Source organism: Ischnura elegans, chromosome X (assembly GCF_921293095.1).
Source record: "Ischnura elegans chromosome X, ioIscEleg1.1, whole genome shotgun sequence".
Taxonomy (NCBI): Eukaryota; Metazoa; Arthropoda; class Insecta; order Odonata; family Coenagrionidae; genus Ischnura; species Ischnura elegans.
This window is the reverse complement of record NC_060259.1, coordinates 14,811,333-14,829,028: the sequence shown is the minus strand read 5'-3', so window position 1 is coordinate 14,829,028 and position 17,696 is coordinate 14,811,333. Positions and strand designations below refer to the sequence as shown.

General features: G+C 36.7%; 1 protein-coding gene across 3 annotated transcripts in view; it reads left to right on the top strand.

The window, feature by feature from the left end:
• The window catches only part of LOC124170885 (cytokine receptor-like), a 137,103-nt gene that overhangs the window by 66,295 nt on the left and 53,112 nt on the right, over nt 1-17,696 (top strand). For 2 of the 3 annotated variants that reach the window (XM_046549912.1, XM_046549913.1), the window contains exons 3-8: nt 2,188-2,374; nt 7,616-7,749; nt 8,733-8,880; nt 9,141-9,279; nt 9,946-9,999; nt 15,883-16,058. In XM_046549912.1, coding sequence (XP_046405868.1) covers nt 2,230-2,374; nt 7,616-7,749; nt 8,733-8,880; nt 9,141-9,279; nt 9,946-9,999; nt 15,883-16,058 — 796 coding nt within the window. In that variant the 5' untranslated portion in view covers nt 2,188-2,229. The remainder of the gene's footprint in view (nt 1-2,187; nt 2,375-7,615; nt 7,750-8,732; nt 8,881-9,140; nt 9,280-9,945; nt 10,000-15,882; nt 16,059-17,696) is intronic. The other variant, XM_046549914.1, reaches the window with a different exon arrangement.

The window sequence follows — 17,696 nt, the reverse complement described above, 5'->3', positions numbered from 1 at the left end:
AATTTTGACTGATTTGACTATCTCCCTAGTAATATCCAATATCCCATTTGAGAAATAGTTCTGTATTCTAATTTTCCTTAAATTTGCACTTCTTTGGTGAAGCCTTCCAAAATGTAAAATGGGGGTTACACTGCAACAGTATATTAAAAAATAGTAGTGTGTACACACATGTACCACTAACAGACTCTGGCTATGCATCATCACTTATGATTTCAATCACAGTCCCAGCTTTTTGTCCAATCGTGCACTCCTTAACAACTGGAATAAGTGGAGTCATATTGCTCACATTTAAGGGGGCGCCCTAGCGTTTGCATTTCCCAATTTAACGGCTCACGAAGGCCTCTAGCCGCAGCGCCGGGATATGGAGACGGAAGCCGAAGCGACGCGAGAGAGAGAGAAAGGGGGGGGGAAGGCAACTCCCCTCCCAACTTCACCAGCGACGACTCCGAGGAGAAATTTGATACTCAAGATAAATTTGATACGGGTCGCTGGAACAAGGGTCGCAGTCGGAGTTGATGTGTGACACCTAAGTGGCGGCGAGCCAATTAAAAATAGTAGACGCCAACTTCTGGTTCCTCTCTCATGCGATGAAAAAATAGGCCTGTGAATGCGAAGGACCTTTTGAGTTTACACCTTTTCCGAAATTGTTGGCGATGATATGTTAATTATGTAAACAGGCATTTCGTCAACATCACGCCGCCGACTTCGGTGGCGGCTGAGTAAAGTCCTCGCCTGCCAAACAAGAAATCGCGGGTTCGAGTCCCGCCTGGGTAGGTTTCCCCTATCCAGGGCTTGGTTGTTTGTGTAAATAATTATTAAACGTTTTGAATACTCAAAAAAAATTGCTCAATTTGAGCTGTATTTTGTGGTTTGGGAATAAAACAAAATTAAAAAATAAAATTTCAGCATTAAATTGTGGTTAATGATGCTATTTTAACGGAATGTAGAGTCTTTTTACGTAATGAAGATATCATCGCTCGCAGTTGTCGAAACGGAAGGGAAAAACGGGTGGCAAACGAAAAATGGAGAGGTTTTTCATTTGATATATACTTACATGAAATATATTCAACTAACATAAGTAATTATTAATGAAATGTAACAATATATGTCAGCTAGCTTGCTTGAAAATCACACTTGGATGCGAAAAGCAATAGTTACTTAGGTTACAGCTAGAAATATTTTTTTATTAACACTGATGAAAAGAAGTAATAAACAGAACATGATGAAAAAATTCTGTGGGAGAGCCGAAACCTGCATTTCAAGACAAAAGTAGTACTTAATTAATAGTTGAACTTTGTGTCGTCATTTTTTCTGATATAACACTCATCAGAATACACCTCGCAAGCATTTTATATTTTGAAAATGCAATGGAAAACATGAAATTATATATGAACCGTTATAAATTTACAAAAGTATTTAAATCATAAGAAAACATCAAGAATAAGTTCACCAGCTCCACAACTAGTTTTCATTTGTATTCAAGGGAAAAGTTGACCCCGTGATCATCACTGAATCTTGGCATTGATGCTATGATGCGCGAGGCTGTGTGGTTCAGAAGCCCTTGAAGGCCCACTTTAAATTTTTTTCTTCCACTGATGTCCCCTCTGCTTTCCGAGACAAGCATCTGACTTGCCAGCGCAATCGTTGAGTCCGTAACATATATCTCATGAATAAAATCGTAATTTGCACATTAAAAAATAACCCATATATATGGAATTTATAATGCATGCAAGTGTAGAAAACTGTAATGCCGTCTCATCTTTAGCGAAATATCCACAGCTACAGCTAATGCTGAACAAATTTCCGCATCTAATCACCGTGTCGGGTGGTTGGACACTCGGGCACATAACTTGATAGAAGAGGTGGGGTGGCAGGTTGATGCAAGATTTCTCTTTTGAGAATCGAAGTTGATAATTTTTTTGCTATGCGGTGTAAAATCTTATGCGTAGCAATGTGAAAAAGACATGAAGTTTTTCTCTAACCATGTTATCAATGAAAAATAAAACATTTTAATCGTTTCATAAAAAATAATAGAAACTATCAATAGAAAAGAAATTTTCACTACTACGGAATCGAAACGTATTCATTCTTGTTATGGCATCCTTAAAATTTTCCTTGCATCATGTGTTTTCCCCTAAGGCTTTTGAGGAATAAAATGCAATTTTTTTCTATATTTTTTCTTTCTAGTGATGAGAATTTTTGCAAAGATTCTTCAATGTTAAAGTGACAATGGAAGGGGGCTTGATACAGTCACCCCAACGGAGTCTAGGCCATTGCGGCCTTCTCCTTTCCATTAGTCTTTTCTTTATACCCTTGGTGATATCAAGCCACCTGCCAAGCCACCGATGTCATCCAGGCCTTGATACCCCTGGTGGTGAGTACATTTTATCCAAATTGTTCACCTTTCATCAAACTTAGGAGTGTAGAACTGGATTACATTGGAATATACTTAGTCATGAGATATTTTATCACTTCTTCAATTAAAATGCTGAATGTTCGTACGCAGGAGAGATATTTTATCACTTCTTCAATTAAAATGCTGAATGACCTTATTTCTTGTGTTTTTTCCTGAACCTTCATTTCTGTGCTATCTGAGCAGAAAATTGGGGTTAATTTCAGTGAGTTTGAGTTCTATTTATATCTTTTATTTCCTGGTGTCAATAATCATTATCTTTCATGGCTATTGCTGGAAAGTTTTGAAATTAAGTTCCACTGCTCAATTGTGAATGATTCAAGATTTCAAACCATGCGGTGGATTTAATCGAAGCTGAAAAGTGCAAAAGAGAGGCATTAGACTCATGCATTCTGTATGACTAAGGAAAAAAGAGGGCATTGCAAAATCGTGTAGTATTTTAAGTATGGGTGGATAATGTGTATATGTATATCTTCTTGTTTGTTGCTTCAACTGCCCCCTTTTGCAGTTTGCTCTTCCAGTAGGTGCTCCTTCTTTTATAAATAACTTTGTAATATTTTTGTAAAGCATTAAGGCAGTAAAAGAAATAAAACAAATAATGCAATATAGTGGACTCTAGTTTTATGTTCACTTTACAGTTGATTTACTTATTATGTGTGTATTTTAATTTGATTTTGAGTGTGTCACTCTCCAAAATCCAGTGTAAATTTGTGTTGTGTTTCAGTTTAGTTTATATTAATATTGTTCCAGCATATTTCATGTTTCTTCTCTGCTGTGTATGCCTGAATGCCCTGAGGTCAAGGTCATGAAACAAAGTCATTGTGCTTAATTATTTGAATAATTCATATCTTGTGCAGAGTTCAAGGTTCTATATGGTTACTGGGGGCTTGATGTCCTCTCATTTCTACTCCTGATACCTGTAAACAGTCTTGGTTGAACTGAGCCTTGCTTGAAATCATTGAATTTCATTGACAGCCGAAAATCAGTGTTATCATCCTCTTAGAAAGCCAGACGGAACAAAAAGTGAGAATTTTGCTGCAGTACATGCTGCAGACGTGAAGGAGATGCCATTTAGAGTTGACTTCTCCCTCCTAACATAATTACAATTTTAAACTTCAAAATGGTGCTTTTGTATCTATTTTTAGTTGTGGTGTTGTTCATTGCAACCATGTATCAGCTCTTAAAATTTGTAAGGTCTTAACCCTTAAAATTGCGGTGTAAATGAAAAATATTTTTGGAATTTTTGGTGTGCTAGTAGTGCTTTTGAGCATGATAAACTTTCAACGCTTGACCTGAGGGAAAATGGACAGAATTTGGATGCATTGAAACGTAGATTAAACATTACGATTAAGCCCATTAGGGGGGCTCCTTTTTATTGAAAATATATGCTACTTATTTTACTTTTACACCTTCTGTTGGGGGTAACTGGGTATATTAATATCAAAGATTGGGGGTAACTGGAATAAATATTAATATCAAAGATTTCCAGGTTTTTCAAGGATAACAGAACTTCAAATGAGAGAATCAAGTCAATTCAAATACCTTTAAATGAGAATATCTAACGGGTTTAGCTGCAAACATTTCTTCTAGAATCGAATTGTTGCAACCACTGTGAGGCACTTTTTTCTGAACATAAACAGCAGTGTTAATTACTTCTGCCCACATTCCCTTTGAACGTTTTGCATCATGTAACAAGTCCCTGCAGCCTAAAAAATTGAGCGATTTTGCCTTTCAGTCTCTCCATTCTACTTAGGCATATATTTAACTCGCATTTGTTGCAAAATTCCCTTTGAATTAAGAAATGAACACAAATCTTTGTTGAGAAACCTCCCAGCATTTTCTGATCTAAAACCTGTCACAGTTTTACCCTTTTGAGTTCCATTTTCAACAACAACTCCTTAATTCTTTGGTCTGCAATTTGGAAACCAAAAAAATAAACTTTAACGAACCTTAAATAATCAATACATACTTTTCACCTCTGTAACTCTCTGGTAATGGTCCGCACAGGTCAGCATGCATGAGATTCAAAATTTCGGATGCTTTTGTAGATGAGGCAGGTTGGCGAAAACTTTGTCAGTACTGTTTTCCTATTGCACTAGCTTCACTCATGTCATGTCACCCAAGCAGAAAAACTTATGGGAAAATATTTAACTTTTGTAAGAACATTTTGAAATTATTTTGAAAGCATATTAGCTCTCTCTGTTTCAACTTCTAAATTTTTTTCTTTATTTCAAAATGATTTTAGCATAAGTTTCAAGTATGTCTAACTCTTGAAAGAGCTATGAATATTATCTTTTAAAATTGTTTTAAAATACCCTGCAACTATTTCAGCCTCCTTTTAAAATGATTAATCATTATGTTAACATAAAACACATTTGAAATAACAAACTGTTCCAGAAACACTATGAAATGTTTCCCATATGATAATTACCATACCCCTCATGATAGTTAGCATAGTTATCTTAAAAGGAGTAGTAAAAGTATTGTGAGAATCAAGAGCATCTCCTTAATTGAATGTGTTCATCGATTGGCTCGTATGGGTACTCAACACTTCCCATTGCTGCGCGTGGTATTCTAGAGGGGTTCATGTCGGACGTCCACATTAGCAGATATTTTGATGAAGCACTAATGTGTAATAGTTTTGGGGTTATCCTTTTTAGTATGTGATAAAGCTCATATTGAGTGTGTTTTCAGGTGCTGCTTGGTTGCATTCTTGGATCATTCAGTGTTCATTATTTAGTGATATGCATTCATTTTGGAATACTTTTTCCTTAAATTCATTATTTTGTATTTCTAGAAATCTTATGGAAAACTGCGAAAAAAAGACCGTTTCATGGATTTCAATAAGTTCTGTAAACAGCAAAATTCAAACTCACTTTTGAAAAAGGGATTCATTTTTGCTGGAAAAAGTCTCCAAAATATTCTGTAATAGCTCAAGTGCTGTACATGTTATCAAAATAAACCATTTCCAGTTGCTGTGGGAAGAATAACATCGACATTGATGTTTTGTGCTATTAAAATGGATGTAAAAACAACCTTTTATAAAGAAAAATAACAATGTTTTTGGTATAAAAATGGGCGTTAAAAACGAATCAATAATAAATGATCTAATGTTATCACACTTAGCAGATAGTACACACAGAAATATTTTCTCTCTATTGCCAGACCTTTTCTCCCACTTTTCTATCTTTCACAGTCTTTTTGTTGTCGTCTTCTTTTCAAATTCGGGTGGCACGGGTGGTGAGTCTTTAGGCTTTGGGCATTGTTTGTTTCCATGCCCCACCTCATGACATCTCCAGCACTTGAATTGGAAATTCTTGCCAGTATTGTCTTGTCTCCTAGGTCCCTTTCTCATGGCATTCAGAGCAGACTTTTCAGATGAGTCTCCTAAAGTCACGTCTCTTCTTAGGCTATCATCCAGCAGCTTGGCTATCACTGTTTTTAAATCCATCTCTCCCTCACAGGCACATACTGTCATAATCCGTTGGTAACCTCTGGAAGGTCATTGCGATCAAACATTTGTCCCTAATCTCTTCACCCCTTCTTGATCGATGGAAGTGATGTATGCTAAGTACGCTTCCATGCTGGCAAAATCTTCTCAAAGTTTGATTCAAATTTCTCACAAGATGCACATGCCTCCAATGTCCCTTGGTCTCCAATTTATGAGCAAGTACTTTCCAAGCTCCTTTGAATTCTTCGCCCCTTGCATATGCCGGTAATTCTGAGGATCAACAATAAAGCAGATGTGCACATTGATGTCGTCATCTCGATTCAATATCTTTGTTGTGTTCATTACCCTGAACGACATCCCACAGGCCTTGACGTTGGAAGTAATTTGTGTTTGCAAATTCCCAATTTTTGAAGTCTTCTCGCCCTTTCAATTTAGCAATACCGAAGCCAGAAGGACCAGATCCCGAGTCAGACATAGTCATGATGCCGGGTCAATGCAAAGATACAGTATCTTAATCTGTAATTATCCAGTGCTATCATTGTAAATAACTATTAATACTTTCTGGGCACATAACCTGTTGAAGATAGGCTGTGGAACAAATATTGATATCGAAGATTGCCAGGATTTTCAAGGATAACAGAACTTCAAATGAGACAAACACTTTGTCATAAAACAGTACCAAAACTATCACCTAATATTTATATGAGAAATTTCACGTCACAAGGATAATTTCAACATGATTGATTATTCAATTTGTTTAAAAGAACCATGCAACTTAATCTCAGCTGCATTTTGGTAACATCTGAAACAAGCTAGGTGACAGCATTTCACAGTGAATCACAATACAGATGAATAAGTCAGTTACTAGACTGCTTTGTTTTGAAGTATATCGAGCATGGATTAGTAAATGAATGCCTCTCAGGATTACATTCCTGTAAACTGATGAAGTCTCTCCTTGCTTCCTTTGCAAAGAAGTGACTTCGTTCACCATGCATTGGAGGTGATGGGCACTTCGAAACCGTAAGCCTAGTTGAATAGAGGATTCAGTAATATTTATATGCATCCTTCTCTCAGTCGCAAGAATTAGTAAGCATAATGTTTTTGAAAAGGGATTATTAGGGAACTGATCAGCAATCTGATACAAATTTTTGAAAACATGTGGCATTCCTGAATTTTCAGTCGCCACTTCCTCAGAGGGTGGAATAAGAATGTAAAGGTTAATTAATATTAAGATGTTAATTAATTTTTCATTTATTAGAGGTCTAATGTCAAGGTTGAAGGAATTAACGCAGAAATAATTTATGATTGTATATATTTTAGGCTAGTTAGAGAAATTAACAAAAAAAGAAGAAAATTTTCGATTTCAAACTGATGGAAAGAAAAGTAATCTGGTGTTAACAGACAAGCTTCTTCATGGCACTAAATGGCTAAGGGTTTGAGATGTTAATGGAGGGTGAAAGAATTATTTGATGTGGTAGTTGATTGTGTATTGACTTTTTTACTGCAATTATGGTGAGTAGAATAATGCAGTGGTCAGTTAATCAATGAAGGGACCAAGGAGCAAGTAGAAGAGATGAAAGATAGGAGGGCTTCAGTAAATCAATGTTGGCAGTACTAATTACGTGCTATGATAATGATTGCAAGTTGAGCCTGTATGTACTTAGCAGATGTGATTCATTTGTCCTGTACCAACCAAGGCTGTGTTGCTATTTTTTATGATGTTGAATTGGTCTACTTCATTTCTGTTTTAGTCACCTATCCAAGAGGGGATATAATCCTGGAGGCAGGGTCATCTTTGGAAATATTGTGCATGCTAAATGTAACTCATGAAGACGCTCGACATAGGAATTCATCACATCTTATGTTCTTTCGAAATGATGAAATGGTTAGTATATTTTTTGTATGGTAATTTTGTTTTCAATTTTCAGTCCTTCCTTAACCCTTATCGTGGTGATTTTCTGTTTGATATTATAGATGAATCATTTGCACTTTTTAATTGTGTGCATAAAACAAAACTTAGAAATTTTATAATTAGGGTATACTTCTTTGCAGTTTCATTTAAATGGTAGCTTTACTTGTTAATTGATAGTGTAATCAGTGATAATCAATTTCTCTACTCTTTAGTCAAAGTATTGTGTTTTGTGTGTGTGCCATTAAAATTTCTTAATTTGACTTTAATACTGTGTGATAATCTTCTAACCCATATTAATATTCTATCAATGCATAGTATCTGAAATAAGGTAAAACTGTTAACACTACTGGTATGAAACATCCTATGTCACAGAAGTATTTACACTTTCTTTCTTGTATTGTGGCATTAATATTCTTTTTAGAGCAATCTTAAGTTTTATTTGCATTACACTATTCTATCTAGATGTTAATCAAATTTACTTTAAAACCACAGTATCTACTTCTTTATAAAAACTCAGCACCCAGGTTGGGCGTAAGGCTTAAAAAAAAAACTGGTAGCACACTTGAATTGCAGTGGCCATCTCCTTTGAGGTTGGAATAAGAGTATAAAAAGAAATTGATATAAAACTGTATGCCATGTTAATGAACTATGCATTTAAGTAAAGGTAAAATTTAATAAAATTTGCTAACTTAAGGAATTTGCATATTTCATTTAGATTCACAATTTAGTTTTAACTGTACATAATTCAGAATGCTTTTATTGGCATTCTAACTTAGATTAATTACCTCCTAGATAAATGTTGTTGAATGTCAGCCCTTAATTACCTTTTAATTATTGTATTTTAATACTAACTATTATAGTAGTAAAGGAAATGTGTGAACTGATGTAAATACAGTCTATGAAACAGACAAAAAATAATTCAAAATCAATGTTAAATATATTTTTAATATTTGCAGGTGCCCAAGGAATTTTTACAGGTGGTGAATGCCACAACATTAAGACTATTTGTGAAGGAAATGCCTGCTTCATCAAACATGTATTATTGCCGACTGAAGTCGATGAATGGTACCAAATCAGTTTGTCTTAATACTGTGACAGTGGGATGTAAGTAATGCTTTAGCTCCTCTTTTGAAGAAACTGATATTATTGAATTAATGCTTGGCATTTTTCAAGCACTGAAAAATAAATGATTGTACTGCACAATACATAGTACTGGGTTTAAAGACTGCATGGAGAGAATGAAATTTTCAGAGATATAATGCATGAGCATGCAGGATGAGGAATAATAACCTTGAATAAAAATTGTCTCTCACACTGAATTAGTGACATTTGAAGAGGTGACTGTGATTATTTCTCTCTTTCAGACAAACCGCAGGAAGTTCAAAATTTTACCTGTATCTCGGATAATTGGCAGAATCTAACGTGTAGCTGGGTTCCTCCACATAATTTTATCAAGACAACATATACTCTTGGGTTTAGATTACCAGGCAGGGCTGGGAGACGGTATGTATTTCTATGTGTGCCAATAGACTGCATATTTGAGCAATGCCATTATATTCCTAGAGATGTAAATATTTTTATTATATGTATTGATAGTTTTAAGGCATTCTAATAGGAATTTAGAGTCTCGTAAGACTTAAAACTGTAAGTATAATAAGCATCGGGAAATTCCATGATGCTGAGTGTATTTTTGAGATAATTTTTTTTACCATACGTTATTGAGCTTAGCCTAAAAGCAATATTTTAATTGGAGACTGGTATAGTGGAATCAGATTTTGAGTTTTCAGAGTTCACTCCAAAATATATTATGCTCAATTAAAGTGAACCCTAAAAACATGTACTGGATGCTGGGATGTAAGTTTATGAATGAAGTTCAGCTGATACTCCAGAGAATGATAGCGGAAAATGAAAATGAGGGTGTAACATGCTCACGTCTATTTAGTCATGTATAAGTTTTCATTCGAATCAAATCCAGATGTGTATGTTATCCATGCTGATTGTGAAAGTTTGGTCCAGGATCCTCAAAATGTATTGTTCACATCATTGGAGTTTCTAATTCCCATTGAAGCAAAATATTCTCAATTTAAAATGTGTACAAGGAGAGCATTAAGTTTTTGTGGATGACGGACACTTGGTTGATATCCTAATAGAAGATGCCATTATTTCCAGGGAGTCCGGCGACCTGGAACTGGAAATCCTGGATAATTCAGAGAATATGATGTGGTATGAAAACTTGGGAGATTGGGGGAAATACATACATAAACTAGGGATTTTAGAATCTGTAAGGAAAACTTGTAGTCTCTATTTAATGTTTTGAGATACGATAATATTAGCAGAGAAAGCAGCTTTCAACTCCATTCCCTGTAGAATTAAGGGGGGAGCAACAGAGTCTTTAAGAATACACTTCTAAGGATTTTTTTGAATTCTTTGGCTACAAAGCCTTATTTTTTGCACTGTTCATTGGGTGGTGTTACCTTGAGACTCCTACATATTTGTCATGTAGCATAGAAAATACAGCAATTTTCAATCTTGAACTGCTTATCATGTTGAACATGTATCATTTTAGGTTGTAGGTGTACACTATCAAAAACAATTCACATGTTTTATGCCAATAACTTCTATGAATTCTTGTTCAGAAATGTATCGGAAAGTTATCTCCCTTTAGCCTGAATCACATGATCATTTTTTTCTTTGCTTTGAAGTGTTCACTCCAGCGGATCACGCTAGTGATCACTCGGAAATGATCATCATGCGCAATTGTTTTTCCAAATAGCTCGAGCGATGAGGATTCCCATCACTTTTTTCATCACTCGGCTCATCACTTTTTCTGTCGCTGAAACTGCACATCAGAACTCGTGGGTGTGTAGAGCGGTTGCAGCACAATGTTTATCAATTGTGGGATCGGCATAGGTAAATGTGGACGACCATCTGTGAAAACGCTGAAAAGTGATGGAAGGAATCACGGGAAGAGTGACAGAAATAATGACCGTGTGATTGAGAAAAGTGATGCCTCGAGCGATCATTTTTCTGGTAATTGTAAAAGCAATCACTCAAGTGAGCATTATGAGAGAAGAAAAAATTGATTGTGTGATATTAGCTTTATTCTTAAACGCCTTCATTTTTGGAAATGATTTTGATTTGTTGGGAATTTAATTAATTATCACACAATGCAATATTTTTTTGAAAGGGCTGGATTAATTAAATGGGCATTCTGAGGAAAATAGTCATATATTGGAGGAGTAGGCAACTCATCCATGATCTATAAATGGCCGAGACTGGGCAAGAGGGGCTAGCCAATGGAGAATCAGGGTGGGCAAGTATTAGCAGGGGTGTGAGGCAATGCTGTCCCATTAATTTTTAGCATGAATGCTGAAGAGATGATGATGGAGGTGTAGGATGTTTAAAAAGGAGGAGTTAAGAGTATTGATGTTAAAATCAGTTAGGCTTGCGGATTAGCAGGCATTCATTGGCCAGTCAGTGAGAGGGCTGCAGACTCTAGTGGATGCACTAAAGAATTTTTGCAAGGAATATGGCATGAGGATTAATCATTAGAAGACCAAAGTTTAGCACTTTTGTGAATCATCAAGGAATGTGAACCTCAAGATAAAAGTTGGTGGCTGCAAACTTTAGCAGGTGGAGCAGTTCAACTATTTTGGCAGCACTATTGAGGAAAATGGATACAACCGTGAGGACATCAGGAAGAGAATTGGGTTAGCAAAAGAAGGTGTTCATGTGCAGGAAAGACCTGATGAGAGGATCACCATGTAATTTAGAGATTAAAGAAAAGGCTAGCGAAGAGTGTGATCTGTAGTGTAGTGATTTTGAACACTTGGGAAGGAGTGGGGAAAAAGCCTGAAGGCACTCGAGATGTGGGCTTGAAGGACAATGGAGAAGGTGAAGTGGAGGGAGGGTGATGATTTACTGAACATGGTTGGTGAGGAGAAGTTTCTAGATGGGATACGGAGGAGGCAGAAGGTTTGAATGAGTCCTGAGCTGGGAGGCGGTGTTGAAAGCAGTGTTAGAAGAAAGAATGTTGGGTAAACAAGGGAGAGGAAGAAAGAGAATAAGATTGATGGGCAGAGTGAAAGGAAGAAGGCATTACTTTGAATTGAAGAGGGAAGCTGGGAGGGCAGGGTTGGCAAAATTCTCCATGTAAACCTACCTTAACTGGTAGAATACTTGACAGTAATTGGACAATGAAAAATGGAAGGAATTGTGGCAAAGTGGGTGGAGCATTTGGATTTGTATTGAAAGAGCCAGAGTTAAAACCTGTGAAAATCCTTTGTGCACCCCTTCCCCCCCACAAAAATCATTATCGTGTCAGGTGGCCAAATGTCCCGTCTAAAGAGGTGGTTTGCCGTGGTGCGGATGAGCCTTATCCTCAACTGCACAGACCAGTCTTTGGATTGAAGCACTATTTAGGAGAGCACTAGAAAATAACTTAGTGTGCATAGATTTAATTGGGGATGAGGTTGATGTGTTGGCAAGTGTGCTGTGTGCAAGTGATATTCTATGCTCAGGTGACAGATAAAATGTTTGGAAGTGTCAGAAGTGAGGAATCCCTGCGTGAGTGCTGTGTGTAGGGCACTTGAAGTAGTTTGAACTCCATCCATGGCCTGGGCTATCTGGCTCAGAGAATGAGGGGCCCAGATTGGGGCCTCATCTGGGCCAGGTGAAACAAATAAATCAAATCAAATACATCAGTTTAGATACGTCAAAGGCTCCTTTACTGCATCAATGGCTCAGACATACTGGCTGCAGATTGAAGACCCTAAGGGGTCGAAAATTTGAAACTAACGTGGGAGTTCTCTTTTATTTGTGTCTATGTTTTTTTGTGGCCTATCATGGCATTTATTTATATTTATATCACCACTCCACTCTCCACTCTCTTCTTGCCCACCCTAGGGCAGGAAGAAGTTCATTTATATTATTTATAATGCTCGTGTGAGTTTATTTCAAACGTGTGTATTTAAATGAAGTAGTTTATCGGCCATATTGGCTTATTTCACTTGGGCTCTGCGTGCCCCGAAACACATGTTTCTGTCTCTTTCCTGCTATCACATGAGTGCGTATCTTTCCTTTCATCCTTGTGTCCTCGTCCATTTCTTCTGCTGGTGAGTGGTGAGCTGCCCCAGTGCCATCTATTGGTTACTCTTGTGGGCCATAGCAAAGGGAGTTTTCTGTGTATAAACCCCCGTCGAAATCATGGTAAATCTAAGCGTCCCGGTAGCTCAACTGGTAGAGCACCTGGCCGGCAACCAGGAGGTTCTGGGTTCGTGTCCCAGTCAGGCCGCATTTTACCCTCTGATTTCTGGCTTTTTTCCATCTACCACAGCACCGTTGTCCTCGTTCTTTTTCCATTATATGTTCCTATCCCTTTCCTTCTTTACCTCTGAATTTTGAGCCTATAGGACGTAAAATTATTAATTAGTGTTAATCACAAGAATATCACCTCTTAGTCATTATGTATGTATATATGTGAAATATAAATTCTTTACGAAGCAGTTATTTGAGTTGTAATGACTTTGTTAAAGTTAATATGCTTCTACTGTTCTTGGATTGTTTCTGCGTAAATATAATATAAATATAATGTTGAGAAACCCCAAATTTAGTTACAAAAATTCCTTTTGCATCGGTTCATAAATTTGGAAAGAAATAATATGCTGATGTGGAATAAATTTGGCTGTTAAATATCTCTCCCCAATTTTCCCTCAAAATTCTGGAGTGGAAGAAAAATTATTACTAGTAGGGGGAGAAAAAATGTGCAGTAATATTTTTTTATTATTGTAATTTAGGAACACTTTGGCCTAATAATTAACAATAGAAATGAATTCTTGAGAATGTAAAATGAATATGTACTATGCACATCAGAGGAAAATGAGTGGCATTAGATCATGGAAAAGAAGTTGGAGTGTCCCATTTTAAAGTTGAATAAAAATAAAATAAGTAAATTTCTGTAAGGAAAATATTTCTCCACCAGGCCTTTATTTTGGTGCCATATGACACTAGCAACTTATAAATGGAAGAAATGAGTTAGATGTAAGTTATTCACATAGGGGGAGAGCTGCAACCTTGAACTGAAAGAACATGAATTTTACTTAATAAATTTTGAGTGTGGAGTCCCTAAAGGACCCTCCCCCATAGCCATCGAGTGAAAAGGATATGCCATTATGGGCCATCATATCTTGCTGGATACAGCATATTTTGAGTGAAGGATATTTTTGAAAAGCTATGGTGTAGTCAAAGAAAGTATTGAAGCTGGTGCTGTTGTTGAAGTTAAATATATTTAAATATTGTAAACTCTTGAGTTTTAATGTTTAAGTCTTTATATTATATGTATTAGATTGTAATAATTGAGCATTTGGAATAACATCAAAAATGAAACTATTAGAAAATCATAGCAGATTTTATAAATGTTGCCATATAGTTTTAACATTTGGGATTGAGGAGAGAACATAGGTGTGGGGAATGTAGAAAATGCGTGAAATTGTATGAACAAGGTGGTATAGAGTTATAAGATACTTTTAATTGAAAGTATGTGTATTGGGTTCCAAATGGAAAACTAGAATGATGAAGGTGATGAATAACTTCTGAAGATCCAAACGAAATGGAGTGGAATTTTTCCATATGGAATTAAACACTTGCGATTTTCCACGGATGATTGAAAGTGTTTATTTCAAAATTTGTAATGAATCAAAAAATGTGGGATGGAGATGAAATGGGTGCTTGGAGGGAGAGTGGAATTTAGATTGGTAGTTGGAAATGATTGATGGAGCTGATAAAGTGATTTACGTGTTTTCATTGAGACCAATGTGGAAGATCATGGAGAGAAAAGCATTGGAAAATTGTCTTGCTTGATGAGAATTTTTTAATAGCTTTTTTGAAGATGGTGTGTGCTCATCTTTATATAGTGAGCTTATGGCTTATGGGGAATTTAGTCTTAAAATTTCGCCTCTACTTCTGTTTCTTTTATAAAATCATGGAAATGGATTTTGTTTAAAAGTATAAAGGAAGGGCATTATCAAGGTCTCTTGACAGGGGCTTCTTAAGGTGTTGAGCAAACATAGTAGGGCTGTGTGGTGTTTTTTCGCTCTTTGCACTCCAATCCCAACTGCCTGTCCTCACTTTTCACCTCCTTTTGAAGTTCACTTTTACTGAAATTCATGGCAAGCCTACTGAAACAGTATGGAAATGCAGAATGGCAGCACGTTGTTGTACTTGTGGCCAATTGTTTTGGTGCTAGAAACAATGCCAAAGAATGTGTTCAAGAAGTTGAAGTCATAGAAAAGGACCTTCTAAATATTGTCAATTGCGACTCACTAGAGGGGGTATAATTGAATTTTTCTCATGTTGATCTCTACTTGACTGTGCAGTGCCAAGGGTTAAGACCTTGTGTTTCTTGGTGGAAATTATTCTGGAGACACTACTAGGTATGCACGTTAGCAATGTATTAGTCTAGGGAAATTGATGGTAAGCATGGATGCATACATTGATATATTTTCTCTTGCTGTGATGTGCCAGCAAAGAATGTCTTCTAATTTCTTTCCATTTAATTTTCATGTAATTGATCATATAGTGAGATTCGCGGTTCTATGCTTTTAATTTCCTTTCCTTGATCATTCCCTTTTACGATGTTGTGATTGGTACTGTGTAGTAGGAGTTCACTCTTGAAGCATAAGTTGGGAATTAGCCTTAGATTCCAATTCTCTGGAGTATCTTCTGTCATATTATTCAGAGGCTACGGGGCTCTTTTTCACTCTAAATTAGTTTTAAAATTTTGTAGTCATGTGATGTTTTGCCAATTATGTAGGAATTCAATGACAGAGTCTTATTAATTCAGCATCTCATATCCAGCATGCATCAATGTAAAAACTACCAGGTGAAAGTATTTTTAGGAGGTGAATGTGGTCATTTTAATTGATGACTTGCTGCTTTTTATGGCAGGTGGCTATGTGAAGTGATACATCAAATTTTAAGAAAAAAATATTATTTCCTTTCATAAAAGACCATGATATCCATATAAGATATTTAAATTTGAATGTCAGCAAAGTACTTAAGCTCTGCTTATACCAATGTACCAATTGTATGAGTATGATTTTCCTTCAGGATTCCTCATGGCTGCCCATCCAAGCTGGACATACAGGAGAATAGGTGTTTTTGGAATTCCAGTACTATCCCCCACTACCGACAACCATATGAATACTATTTTTTCACCATTAATGGCCGGAATGTACTTGGCAACATGACAGCTATGTCCATAAAGTTTCACCATTATGCTCATAGTAAGTGTAGATTTTGAGTGGTGGTTTGCCTATTTTATTCTTTTAGTTAGGTGTAAATTAATGCTGTAATTTCTCATGTTTAGCATTATCTGTCCAGCTGATCTGTGGCTGAACTTAAAAGATTCCATGGCCCTTCAACCTTGTTGTACTTAATAGTCTTTTGAGCGATGATGTGCAGTTACTGGTGTAACTTCACTCCATCGTTCAGTTACACCTGCAGTTACAGTTTAGGATGTAACTGTAACCAGTGGTGCAGCGAGGGGGGGTTTTGGGGGTTAAAACCCCCCTCCAGAGTGCAAAGAAATTTTTAAGTTTAAGTTAATGGATTGATATTACCATACCATTTTTCCGAACTGATGGCGGCTGACCTTGAGCGTGCTCGAAACCCACCCACTCTTCTAGCCAATCACAGGAGAGCGACAGGAGAAAGTGTGGAGGAGCCCGCAGTCTCTCTCCGAACTCCGTGCAGTGCACATTGCTCTCCAGCTAGCAGTGCTGCCAAGCCGAATCTTTGGCGATCGCACAGCGCTCGTTCTGCCGCCCCCGAAAGTACCGTTATTCCCAAGGCTGGCAACGCCGGCCGGCCGGATGGAGGGGAGCGGAGGGGAAAAGGGAAGGGGATGGAGGGGAAGGGAGAGGTGGGAGGGGCAGCGCTTCCCATTGGCTACTTTCTATTTTCCACCCAGCCACCATCAGTTCGGAAAAATGGTATAATAGAATAGTGTACGAATTAATAAAATATCCCTCATGAAGCCGTAAAACTCACCATTTTGAACCGCTTACGCACCTACCGCTTATCCTGGTGGGTATTCCATACCCCCACACACCCCGGTATTAGTTACACCTTAAACCCCCCCCAGCCTCAATTCCTAGCTGCGCCCCTGACTGTAACTGCACTCTTGTGCAGGTGTAATTGGGAATTTATCATTTCTGACATCATCAAGTTAGAACGATTGGTTATTTAAATATTGGTATGTATGTATGCATACCGTAATGTGATTTATGCAAAAAAAGATGTTATTCAAGTCATCTTAAAAGTTAAGTAACAAAAAAAATTTCCAGGTCTCAGTAAAATAAGAATGCTTGAAATTTTTAGTATTGTTTGGGCCTTTTTCAAAATATGCCAATTTATTTTTTTTTTTTTTTTTAATAAAATTAAGTGATACTGGAATATCTCAGACCAAAAGAGTACAGTTAATAATAGCTATTTCAAGTTCAGGAGAGCTTCAATTTTCTATCTCACTGAAGGGGAAAGCTCAAACAGATTATCAAATGAGTCAGATATGGATTCATTATATAATTGTTAGGATTTTCTATTTTGATCTCTATATCATTATTTCTTGTGCCCATTCCATTGAAAAATTAGTTTTTTTTTGTGGTGAGGCTTCTGGCTAGAGAAAAGATGATCCTATGAGTGGTAAATTCTATGATGGATCATCCAAGCCGTACTGCTTTATTTTTATTTGAATGCCCTTTGGATGTTGAAAGCAGTCATTTATGTAATAGTTATTATTTCATTCAGGGGCATAATATTAGCAGTCAATTACAGTCCACCCAGTTTTACATCCTTTTTATTTGGAGAAAACTCCTATCGTGATTTATTTTCACTTCAGAAATTTCTATAGCTCGTATACCTTC